The sequence below is a fragment of the Octopus sinensis genome, linkage group LG7 (genome assembly GCF_006345805.1).
Source record: "Octopus sinensis linkage group LG7, ASM634580v1, whole genome shotgun sequence".
NCBI classification, from domain to species: Eukaryota; Metazoa; Mollusca; class Cephalopoda; order Octopoda; family Octopodidae; genus Octopus; species Octopus sinensis.
This window is the reverse complement of record NC_043003.1, coordinates 72,957,967-72,971,961: the sequence shown is the minus strand read 5'-3', so window position 1 is coordinate 72,971,961 and position 13,995 is coordinate 72,957,967. Positions and strand designations below refer to the sequence as shown.

General features: G+C 34.0%; 1 protein-coding gene across 3 annotated transcripts in view; it reads right to left on the bottom strand.

Annotated features, from left to right (window-relative positions):
* The window catches only part of LOC118764280 (uncharacterized protein PB18E9.04c-like), a 161,314-nt gene extending 153,752 nt beyond the window's left edge, over positions 1–7,562 (bottom strand). The window contains exons 1-2 of one of the 3 annotated variants that reach the window (XM_036504839.1): positions 7,448–7,464; positions 7,086–7,269 (exon numbers count right to left, since the gene is read on the bottom strand). In XM_036504839.1, coding sequence (XP_036360732.1) covers positions 7,086–7,172 — 87 coding nt within the window. In that variant the 5' untranslated portion in view covers positions 7,173–7,269; positions 7,448–7,464. Of the gene's footprint in view, positions 1–7,085 lie in introns of all 3 variants that reach the window. The other 2 variants (XM_036504842.1, XM_036504840.1) reach the window with 2 other exon arrangements.
* Between the last annotated feature and the right edge of the window lie 6,433 nt (positions 7,563–13,995).

Here is a 13,995-nt window from a genome sequence, read left to right as displayed (position 1 = left end):
TAACACAAAAAAAGTAGATGTACAAGACACAACCTCGCACACTGGATGGCTTGACGAATTCAGGAGGCTCTTAATGATGTCCCACACGACGCCCTTCAGATGGTTGTTCATTCCATCCCTGACCATTTGAGGAAACTGGTTGACGCCACCGGTGCTTACGTTGAAATATGAAGATTTAATTTCATTTTCCCATGCAATAAGGAACATGTATCATTTGTTTGAATAAATTTGTGAAAGGAATGTAGATTTTTTTCTTACCAATTTTTAATGCCTACTTACTTTTCACCCACCCTATATATACATTATCTTTTCATTTGACTACCTTGAAGAATTTTAGTTCACCGATTCGTCCCTAGTACTTATTTTTTAAACCCTGTTACTTATTCTATCGGTGTCTTTTGCTGAACCCACAAGTTATGGTGATGTGAATGCCGTGGTAGGAGAGCAAACACAGGAAAAATAACACACATATATGTGTTTATATATGTATATATATATTATATATATATATATATATAATATATATATATAATATATATATAATATACACACACACACGACGGGCTTCTTTTGCTTTGTGTACCAAATCCACTCGCAATGCTTTGGTCGGAACGACGCTGTAGTAGAAGACACGGGCCGAAAGTATCGCAGAGTAGTGCTGAACCCGGAACCATGTGTTTTAAGAAGCAAACTTTTTACATAGCCCCGGCTGCGGCTACTCATTAGTAGCTATATAATATATATATTATATATATATATATATATATATATATATATATGAGTGTGTGTATGTGTGTGTGTGTGTGTGTGTGTGTGTGTATACAGGGTTGGCCAAAAGTCGCCCGACAGTAAATCAATATTCCATAAATGCTTGATATTCTATTCTATTTATTCCTTCTAATTATGAATGTTTAATAATTGAATGGTGCGAGTTAAAATCACCATTTTCTTTCAACATTTGTCTATTTATTATTGAAGCTCCATATAAAATAATCTCTTGTTTTAACCCTGGAATTATATAGGTTTCGATTTACTGAGGTGACTTTTGGCCAACCTGTATTTGTTTATATATATATATATATATATATATATATATATATATATATATATATATATATATATACAGGGCGTGACATAAGTAACTGCCTTATTATTTACTTTTATTGAAGGAAATAAAATTACTGCAGTTTAAAAGAATTTATAAGTATTGCGTCATCAAATCAACATGATCTGCTATGATTAATCAATTAATTAACATGTTCAAAATAATTTCCTTCTTGTTCAATACAACGGTCAACTCTATTAGCAATACTTTTACAAAACCTATGACATGTTTCTGCGTTAATTTCAAAAATTACCTGTTTTAATTCAGGAATTCGTTTGTTTGTGCTTTTAAACAGCATATTTAAATATAGCCCACAAGGAAAAATCAGGTCATGTTACATCTAGGGGTTTTGATGGCCATGCAATTGCTCCATGTTCTTCTATTCAACTCCGCTCAAAATTAAGATTTAATCATTGCCAAATACTTAACACATATAGCGGCGGTGCACCATCCAGTTGAAAATAAATATAATTCTGATTTCCACCTTCCGGCCAAATTTCAGCCTGCGGCATATGTACATCTTGATGAAAAGTTCCATCAAAGATTGTCGATCCTATTATTCCCATGGAAGAAATATTGGCCCAAACTGTCATTCCTGGTAGGTTAACTTCTTTTTCCAAGATAAGATATGAGTTAACATTGCTCCAGTACACACAGCTATGGCGATTGATAAACCCTTTCAATATGAAGGTTGCTTCATCTGACCACCATATCGTATCGATAAAGTATCATCTTTATTGACTTCACATGGGAAAATTTCACAAAACTGTAATCTTCTACCTGCATTCCATCATGTAAGATTTGTAACAAGCGAAGGACATAAGGTCCCTATCTTAAGCTTTTTTAGAAGTCTACGAACCCTTCTATCACTGATACCTAATTCTGAAGAAAGACATATACTAGATTTTTGAGGACTGCTCAACAATGATTCTCATTTCATCGGACTTTTTCCTAAGCTTGTTGCTGAAACTGGCCTTCGCGATCTTAGGGCATCACTAACGTTTCCTGTTCTTTCAATTTCTAGTAAAGCTTATATTTCGGCCCTACAATTGCCGAATGTTAAATTCTCCTAATAACAAACGACCGGCTTTTGCTACGATGTTTCTATTTTGGCAATAAATTTGAACCACTTTCGTTTATCAGATCGCCATATTTAATAGAAAACTATAAAAACAAATAAGTGCAATCTGTATGTATGTTGATAGATAGATAAATAGATATATAGATAGATAGACAGACAGACAGACAGACAGACGGACGGACGGACGGACGGACGGACGGACGGACAGACGGACGGACGGACGGACGGAAGGATGGACAGACAGACAGACAGACAGACAGATAGATAGATAGATAGATAGATAGATAGATAGATAGATAGATAGATAGATAGACAGACAGACATACAGACAGACGGACGGACGGACGGACGGACGGACAGACGGACAGATGGACGGACGGACAGAAGGACGGACAGACAGACAGACAGACAGAAAGACAAGACAGACAGACAGACGATAGATAGATAGATAGATAGATAGATACAGAACAGACAGACATACAGACAGACAGACAGACTGCCAGACAGACAGACAGACAGACAGACAGACATACAGATCAGATATATAGATAGATTAGATAGATAGATATTAGATAGATAGATAGATAGATAGATAGATAGATAGATAGATAGATATGTACATTATATTAATACATATTCCTATGCATACGTTTGCATTCGTTTAATGCTTTAGAAAATGTTTAAGACTTCAAGCAAGACTATGAACTAAACTGGCGAAGTAAATGTCACGTAGAAAATTGAAATAATGCCAGGCGTTTAAAAAAATTTAACTTATACAGAATGAATAACAGAAATTGACGAAGAAGAAAATTAAATTGTGTCAAAAGAGATTAAGTTTTCTTAAATCTATTATAACGGAGTGTGAACGGGAAATGAATCAAGAAATAGTTTTTGAAATATTTATGAAAATAAAATAAAGACGATAAATTTTTTAAATTGTAAAGAGAATAGAAGTGCAATTCATTGTCAGTTGTACTTTATAAGACTGTTGGAAGGCATAAACGAATGAGCTTGTGTCTCACTTATATTACATATTGAGTTCATAAACTTCAATTCACTGAGATTATTCATGCTATTAGTAAATAGAAACTCCTCTTACTATGTTTAAAGTCTAAGATCAACAACCAATGATGAATGCCAATGAAATTATATAATTGATCATCTGTCTGTCTGTTTCTCTCTCTCTCTCTCTCTCTCTCTCTCTCTCTCTCTTACACACACACACACAGAGTCTCACACACACACTCTCTCCCTCTCACTCTCTCTGTATCTGTCTATTTATTTATATATCTGTCTGACTGTCTATCTCTCAGTAAACTAAACATGTAGTACATTAAACGCATCTTGACTTCTCACTGCTATTTTGAACTTAAATCAATATATTGGAGAGAGGAAAAGACGGCGAGCTGGCAGAAACGTTAACACGCTGGGCGAAATGCTTATCGGTATTTTGTCCGTCTTTACGTTCTGAGTTCAAATTTCGCCGAGGTCGACTTTGCCTTTCATCCTTTCGGGGTCGATAAATTAAGTACCAGTTGCGTACTGGAATCGATCTAATCGACTGGCCCCCTCCCAAAAAATTTCTGGCCTTGTGCCTAGAGAAGAAAAGAATATATTGGAGAGAAAACTAAAGACGAAATAAAGAATAAAAATTGAGAATGTGCAAACAGAACGCAGGAGTCGATAGAAAACAAGTGAATTTCTATCTACTGCAATTAGGTTGTGAAAGACAAACTAGATAAGAACTCTGATACGAAATGAAACGAATCCTGCCCCCTTTGTCTAGATTTCTACTTTCCCTTACAACACAGACGAAATGCCTGAATACATTAGATGATACACACACACAAACTTGCACATAAACACACACGTGCACACGCACATATATCGGGAGCGTCATAATGTCAATTATAAATATATGTACTAGTTCTATTTCACTTAATTATTATTTATTTAATTGTCAATTGATTAACTATTTAACCAATTAACTAACCGATTGTTTAATTAACCGTTTGGTCAATGGATCAATCAGTCAGATTTTGTCAAAAGCTTTCGACGTCATTCGTGACCTCATCAATGAGGTACCCTCTCTACTCCAGCTTTATTCTCGGTCTGTGACCGAACGATTGATCATCATCTAGATCTACTTTTAGGTTTGGTTCTTGTTAGGGTCGAAGTGTGTGCTTTCTTCTCTTTGAAGTTACCGTCGATCAGTGTGTTGTTAATATAGGAAATTATCTTATCTAAAATGTCTTTAGAGGAAGATAACTTGGAGATCTTATTGCTAATGTTAGCTCTAAGAATTTTAGAGGCTATAGCGGGGTGGCCAGACTGCTTTTGTATATATTCAAGTTTGTATACATCTAACTGTTTTATTTGGGTTTGTAACTATTGTGATTTTGAGACTTATTCTATTAAAGGCGGTTATCCAAAAGGTATCTAGTGTATAAGCATCACATCCATAGAATATACCGAATCTATCATCTCAAGTCAAACCAATAATATGAGAGAGAACATGGACTTGAGAATATCTAGTATAAAAAGCAATACTAGGTCCCATATGTCAGCACTATTATATGAACCCATCGATAATTGAAACAGTTTGTTTGTTTCGAATTCCTTGACTTAAGCTGAATCCTAACCAAGTGGGGAGGATTTACACGTGCGTCATGATTAACTCAATTTCTGCTCAACAACGATATATTTTCTGACAAATTCGGTTGCTTTATCTCACAAAGTTATGGATACCTAAGCCTAAAAGTTTACGATACGAAGTTCTTCATTTCTCTCTCTCACTCTCTCTCTCTCTCTCTCTCTCTCTCTCTCTCTCTCTCTCTCTCTCTCTCTCTCTCTCTCAGTACACATAAACTAGGACACAACAACCTCCTAAGCAGACCGAATTCAGATATGAAAAGCATATGGGAACCGGTATTAAGGAAGAATAGGAAAAATATTTATAATAATAATAATAATAATAATAATAATAATAATAATAACATCGAAAAATGAATGAGAACCCAGGTTTGAAATTTCCCCAAGATACCTGATGAAGGCTGGAGGGTATATCAGCCGAAACGTTGTGTTAACAACAAACATGATGAGTACAAATATCCGTCAAATGTAAATAATGTACATAATTCCTCATCTTTTAAATATAGAATTGTATTATTTTGGGGATTGTGTCTTGGTACTTCGTCTCTATCCAACCACTGTGCAGACCGCTTGCTATTATTGAAAAGAATCCATTTTCCATCACAAAGATTGTTCACTTTTATGCCCTGACAGCAAAGAACAGCAAGTTTCAAAACGACGTGCCAGTTGATGCTCTTTCAGTTCGTGTGGTACCCACTTGTCCAGCTTCTTTACCTTGCCGATTTGTTTCAGATGGTCCAATACAATTGGAGTCAAAACATCAAACCTTGCTGCTAACTCACGCGTAGTTTGAGATGTATCCGCTTACACTGCAGTTTCCATACACCTTGGCCTCAGGTCTACCAAGGGGCTGATTTTCAAGAATAAAGCCACCAGACCGGAACTTATCAAACCATCGACGTTCAGTGTACTCATTCGCCACATATCCACCAAAACACCCTCCTTGATGTTTCGAGCTGTCGGGGATGCATTGTTCCATGACAGAACTAATGATCATAAACAACACACATCTTTGATCTATCCATGGGTTCACAAAAATTGATTTACAAGGGAAAACTCACAATGTAATCAGGCACCATCGATTACATTTCGAAAAGTGGTGATGTAACTTTTCAAGATTGTAAAACAAAGAATTGTCATGATAAAACATTAGAGTTAACGACTGGCAAACTTGATGCATAAGAAAATCGGACATTTCATTCTTAATGACCGGATATATATATATATATATATAATATATATATATATATATATATATATATGCGTAGAAGTGGCTGTGTGGTGAGTAGCTTGCTTACGAACCACATGGTCTCGGATTCAGTCCCACTGCGTGATACCTTGGGCAAGTGTTTTCTACTATAGCCTCGGGCCGATCAAATCCTTGTGAGTGGATTTGGTAGACGGAAACTGAAAAAAGTCCGTCATATATATATACGTATGTATGTATATTATATATATATTATATATATATATATATTATATATATATAATATATATATATATATATATATATATGTATGTATGTATGTATGTTTGTATGTATGTATGCATGTATGTGTTCGTGCGTCTATGTTTATCCCCCCAACATCGATGGTGGTATGTTTACGTCCCCGTAACTTAGTGGTTCAGCAAAAGAGACCGATAGAATAAGTACTAGGCTTACAAAGAATAAGTCCTGGGGTCGATTTGCTCGACTAAAAAAGGTGGTGCTGCAGCATGGCCACAGTCAAGTGACTGAAACAAGTAAAAGAATATATAGAGTCAATTCAAACAATTCAAATAAAGACAAATCAAAAGAACGAACGTGAGGACATGCATAAGAAATGTATTATCTTGATGCTCGGGGAAAGGAGAGAGCTTGACGTTTTGAGCATAGCTCTTCGTCGGAAAGAAGAAAAGGAAAAGTCTAAAGATGGAAAAGAAAAAATCGCCAACCGCACACGTTTAGTTACATTGTTGAAGTTTGTGTATATATATACATACGCAGAGACGTACCATATATGAAAATATAAGCATTTATGCATATATAGGCATACATATACGGATGTATATATATATGCGTGCATATATACATCTCTATACACATAAAGATACACACACATATACATAGATACATACACGCACACAGAAACATGAAAGAGTTACCTCATACAATGACTGATATCAATACAACGGTACTAAATAAAGTTTTATGTATTGTATGTGTGTGTGTGTGTGTGTGTGTGTTAGTGAGTGAGTTTGACTTACCCGAGGTAAGTTTGGTATATCTGTCTCTCTGAACTGTAGAATCCATGTCGGAATTGTCTGTGTTTTATCCGATTTTCTCCACTTCATTGTAAAAGTCCGCTGAGAGAGTTTACAAGAGATATCATGGCGCTCTTACTGGACGCATTTGATGTAAAAAGAGAAACGAAATCGTTTCTCTCGAATGCTAGAGAAAGATTGATCGTGAAAGGTGAGAGATAAAGACAGCAAGAGTCAAAGAAAATGGAGTAAAAGAGAGAGTGGGTAATCAACAAAAACAGAAGAGAGAAGTGTAAGTAAATAAGGAAGTTATAAGATGGTAGTCATGCAGAGTCGAAATCAAAAGTAAAGTAAATTTTTCATACTAGCTGAATGTCTCCACCGAAACGTAAAAAGTCTCTCGTTTCCCCACTTCTTTATACCAACCTACAAACCTAACTACATAATACATACTTGCATACATAATACATACATTCATACATACATAGATACATACATGCACACGTAGAGATAGACAAGCAGATGGACAGACTGACAGGAAGACAGACACACACACACAGACACACACACACACACACACTCATACAGATACACACAGCCACAGCCACAGCCACACAGATAGATAGATAGATAGATAGATAGATAGATAGATAGATAGATAGATAGATAGATAGATAGATAGATAGATAGATAGAGAGATAGATAGATAGATAGATAGAGAGTGAGAGAGGGAGAGAGTTTTTTTATACGATCCACAAGAGACATAGGACAAGTTCGGGGAGAGAGAGAGAATAACGGCGGCGGCGGAGGGAGGAGGAGGAGGATGAGGTTGTCCCATGTTTACAGTTAGCTGTCAGTTGTGATCGAATGGTGGAATGTTAGATGATGGGGGTTAATTGCATATTCCAAACCGCATAGCAGTTGATTACGACAATGAAATTAGTCAGATGGTAGTCATTTGTTGGGTAACATAATTAAAGGTTAGCAGTTTAAGGAAATACGACTAGAGAAAGAAACACCTCAAGCTTTTACATCTTTTTATCTCCGCAAATATTTTGTAACCTGAAATACAGAAATTGTAAATGTTAAAAATAGATACTGCTTATTATATAACATTTCTATTGTCGACAGTATGAAGTAACCCATACATATGTTGCTAAATCAGTAGAAATTAAATTTCAGCTTCATAATCCTTCTCTTCCTCCGTTTTCTTAAATATCCTCTTGATCTACTTTTAATTACTCATTATTTTTTTCTTCTTCGGACGACGAAGACTATGTTAAAGTATTCATCAGATATTATTAACATCGGTGCGACAACAAAACCAAACTTCAGTCCCTTTAAATTTTTTATGTTGTAAAGACATAACTTTATATGCTCAATGTCGACCCTGAGAACACTGTAGCAGATTGGCTTCCATGTAACCATTGAGACTAGTAAGAGAACATATCCATGTATCATGAAGGGTTTTAATCGATTAGAATCAAGCCCAGTACAATGCAAGGTTCTTTATCAGTCGCGTACGACATCTGCGTGTGTACAACCATACGACCCACGATTACATCCTTTTTGCTCATTATGGAATATGCCACTTTCAATTGAAAAACTATAGGTATATTCAGTCAAGACAGATGTTAGTATTTTATACATTTATACATTATATGGGTCTATAATTTTTTGTTCATTTGTTTTTTTCATTTTTTGGAAGTAGAAATGTTTCACCATTAACTAGCCAAGAGGGAATCATACTAGGTTGTTGTAAAACATTGTTGTAAAGTTTTGTTAGCAGTTCATGGCTCTCTGGGAAGGCATTCAACCAGAAGTTAGGAATTCTATCCTTTCCTGAAGACTTCCATTTGCTTGACTTCCTGAGAGCAGATCTTACATCCTCTACCTTGATACCCTCCCACTTTTGCTCTTCTAAGTAGTCTAAGCCTGTAGATATTCTATCAATCCAAGGGGCTATTTCATTGTGTGTGTTTTTTTTCTTCTAAACAAATTGTATTCCAAAATACCTGCACTTCTTTTGAATGGCAGTGAAATTTCATTTTTTGTGATTATTTTCGTTAAAAAAACCGCTTCCTTCAAGTCTTCCACATCTTCCTTTATCTCATTGCATTGATGTTATTAGATTAGATTTGTTTTTGTTATTACTATTATTGTTGTTGTTGTTATTGTTGTTGTTGTTTTTGTTGTTGCTTTGCACAGTTTCTAACGCTGGAGATTTACTATAGGATCAGCTGTTCACTATCAGGGAACTAAGGTAACATCTTATTTTTCGAGCACCTTCCGGAGTATTTGAGCGGTTCTAAACAGTGCTGTTTTCTGCAAGTGCTCCACCCTTATTGCAGGCTCTATTTGTTCCACGTACCTCTGGAGATTTTTGCTCACTGTTCCCAGGGCTCCGACAATTATTGGTACTACTGCTACCCTTTTCATCGACCACAACTGCTTAACTTCCCAAGCTAACCTGTCATATCTCTCAACTTTTCTTTCTTCCTTATTGCATATCTTCTTGTCAGATGGGCATGCTAAACCTATGATCCAGCATAGTTTGTTTTCTTTCTCAATTAAGACAATGTCCGGCTTCTTATTCTAAATCTCATGGTCGCACTGAATCATAAAATCCCATAGGCTCTTTGCAATTCTATTTTCGACAATGCCTTCAGGTTTGTGTATTATTATTATTATTATTATAATTATTATTATTATTATTATTATTAGTAGTAGTAGTAGTAGTAGTAGTAGTAGTAGTAGTAGTAGTAGTAGTAGTAGTAGTGGTAGTAGTAGTAGTAGTAGTATATCACTAAGATATAGCGGTACTCATACTCTATGGTTTGAACTCAGTGTACATATGCTTCAGAGCAAAATATCACTCCAGTACAGAGCAGTTATGAAAACTCAAAATGAAAGGGAATAAGAAATTGCCATGAACTTCATTATCTTACAACTGTTTCTGCAATAACACGCAATACACACATAATTGAATGTTTCTGTACCATCCTGTATCTTCATCAGTGCTTTAAAAATGAAGTGAAATTTTAACTGAGAAATATAAAAAGATTACCAGCGAAAAATGTATAAACATATGTCGAAAATGAAGATAAGGGTTTGAGATCCTAAAGATGGTTTCTTTCTGTTATTTATTTGACTACGGCCATGTTAAGGCACTACTTTGAAGGGCTTTAGTGGAACGAATCGACCCCTGGACTAATTTCTTGGGCCTAGTAATTACTCTATCAGTAATTTTACCAAACCGCTAGATACGGGGACAACACCGGTTGTCAAGCGGTGATGGGTGGGAGTACAAACATAAACACAGAGAACCACATACCTATATATATATATATATATATATATATATATATATAGAGAGAGAGAGAGAGAGAGGGGGGGTTACATAGCCTCATTAAGGGATAAAAAATATCGAATGAATTACTGCTTTGTTATCTATTATAATGTTTTTTGTGTGGATAGTAATATTCATAAAAATAAGTATAAATCTTGGTTTATAAATATTCAAATTAAAATTCAGGAAATAGAGATTTAGCATTAATATAATTTATTAACTGCAAAAATTCAACATGTTCTTTCACAGCTGTTTCTATTTTGCCCAAAGAATTAAACTCCAAACATTAAAACACTTTTTGAGCAAAATCTCGTCACAGGAGTAGAAAAGACATACCTTTAGGTTATTAGATATTATTCTTCCAAAACATCTCAACAGACTGAATGTTATTTAATTAATAATATTCGTATAAACCTTGGCCAGTGGGTAGTCGAATGTATTATGATAAATGAAGGTTGTTAGCTAGTGAGTTGCAGTAAATAATAGTATGGTATGAATGAGAGAATAAATGATCATATAATTTGTTTTTAAAAAATTGATGGAATTAATATGAAAAATAGATAAAGCACGAAATAAACATAGTCAGAAAATACCTGCGTCTTATTATATATACAGTGACCATATATACATACATATATACATACATATATACATGTATATATGTATACGCATACATATATACACACGTATGCACGCGTACACATTCAAGATATAAACTTCTAGGTAATAATATATATATATATATATATATATATATAACAATATATGCACATATGTAGATATAAATACACAAATACACGCATAAAATCACGTACATAAGCAATGGATACAAATATGTATGTATAAATTACGCTCGCATGATATTCTTTAATATTACTATATTACTGTATTATACCTATAAATCTTTATTTATATTTATATATATATATGTTTTTAGTTATAAAATACTCTTACTTTTTTATGTATACAGTGGGCATGTATAAGTGCATATATTTGTACATATGTTAATATCAGTATAAACTAACATGTGTAAGTTTTTATAGGCATATATAATTATATATTGACTTTCAATGTGTATATATGTGCATACATGTGTATAAATATACATTTTACGTATGTGCGTATGTGGGTATAGGTATATCTTTGTGTGTATAATATATATATATATATATATATATATATATATATATATATAAGACATCGAATGAAAAGTCCAATTATTTACACACATACGTCCATATATATATATATATATATATATATATATATTTATTTATTTATATACATATAAAGACATCGAAGGAAAAATCCAATTATTTACACACATGCGTCCATATATATATATATATATATATATATATATATCGACGCATGTGTGTAAATAATTGGATTTTTCATTCGATGTCTTTATAATTTCTGGATTGGTTAAATATTACTTTATATTCTATTTTCCATGATAATCTAAAATTTTCGATAAATTATAAATTTATTTCAGTTATTCATAATCTTAGTAATTTTACCTAAGTTATAAGGGGAAAATATGTTTTATACATTTGTATGTATATGTAGGTATGCGTGTATATGAGTATATACATGTATATGAATATGTGTGGTGAATACATATATATATATACATAAAACAAAATAGGATGAAAAACTACAGATGATTTGTATTATATGGTTAAACATATATTAAAATCGCCATTCTAGGAAAATGATATAAAATTTTGTGCAAAGTGACATTGTTTTGGGATAAATAACTTGTTTCGCATTTTCTTTTCAAATTCCTTTACTGATGCTGTGTCATCTATTCGTTATGGTATGATGTAGAAGAGGTCGAGACAGGGGGAGGTAATCAGGGATTTTTTCGGTATAAGGGAGATATTCAAAAATGTCGGGAATGATTAGGCTTTGTTAATTTAACATGATTTGGTTCTGATAAAATAAAATGTTAGAAATGGTTAAGTTTTGGCTTATATTTTTCAATGAAGTAGGTTTCCTTATTTAATCTAACTTGTGTTGGTGTTCCAATAGCACATTGAAAAAATGGAAAGATTACAAATTGTGGTAGCAGTTGTTTTGCGCATCTGTCAATGTGTTCACTGAAGGGTATCATTCTAGTAGGATGGAGCATGTTGCGCGATTTGGTCGACCACATTTTTTCACTTTTGCGTCCGTTATTTTAGAAAATAATTTTGCCTTTGTGAAGATCTTTTTTAGTGACTTCGGTTGTTAGTAGCTTTTAATGATCTTATGTGTGTGTAAAATTTCCTTTAGTTTGAGGTCCATATTTGGCTTTGGCACATTTTGGGTGATGATGGGGAAAGCTTCATTGTTTCTGGAGTTGTTAGTGGATATATACGGCAGTAATTTCGGGGAGGGTGTTTTTAAGTTCTGGCCATCTCTGGTATTTTTTCTGGCACTACGGTGCATATCCTTCTTGTAAGGTTGAATGGGATGCTTGTTTTGGTGTTTTGGGTGGCAGGAATTGAATAGTAGATATTGTTTGGAGTCTGTAGTTTTGTAAAATATGTCCGTTTCTATTTTTAGGTTTATTTTTTTAACTAATATATCCAACAATGGTAGATTCTCTTGGGGTTGACGCTGTTCAATAGTCTTTTGAATTCCAGGAGTTTGTGTTTACATTCCAGAGGATGAAACAGTTGTCCAGGGATCTTTTCCAATTCTCCTTTAGAGACCAAATGAATTTACTAAAGGAACATAATAAACAATTTGGTTTCGAATGGAATATTCTATCTAGATACTTTCCATATGACAAAGGTAACTCCTTTTGTCCGCTCTGTACCGAAGAACAATATTTCATTCTGATCTCGGAGAATTCTCTTGTAAACACCTTTAAAAAAACGCTTTTATCGTTACAAACATTGGAAATACATACCTTTAGTTAGTTCCTATAAGTAGTTTCTACCAGTCAATAAAATTTGACTTTTGACTGTCTTCTTACATTTCATTTCCCCTATAAATATCTATTTACACACTTTTAAGCTTTATTTCCACTCATCTATCCCACTCTTTTTCTCCACTGTTAATTTTCTGTTAATTTCTTTCTGTCACCTCATTCCCTTTCTCTAAAGTGCCTTTGACGTTCAATCTATTAACGGTTTTTTAAAAACTAACTTGCCAGCGTCCCCTTCATCATATACGCGGTAGTCACATTCGGTTAAAATGGCTTATTGATGTGTTTTGCTTCTCCTTTTTCCCTGACGAGATGTTTACATTGTTGTACATGGCAGGACTTCGGCTTTTGGTAGTTAACAGATATTGTTGAAGAAATATGATGAATATCCAAAGGCTGTTTGGGTCGACGATTACTATCTACTACCTTGCTTTTGCTTTAAGTAATTAGAGAAAGTCTAATCACTGTTGTGTAGATTCCTGGAATAGGTTAACGATTTGCGTGTTCTAGCATCAATAACCTAGAACTCTTCTAGCGTCTAATCGAGCTACCAAAAGTTTGGCATAAACACTGGTACAGCAAACACATTTTAGGTTATTAAATGCAGAAAATTCTGAGGACCATATTTCTTTATATTCTGTTGTTAT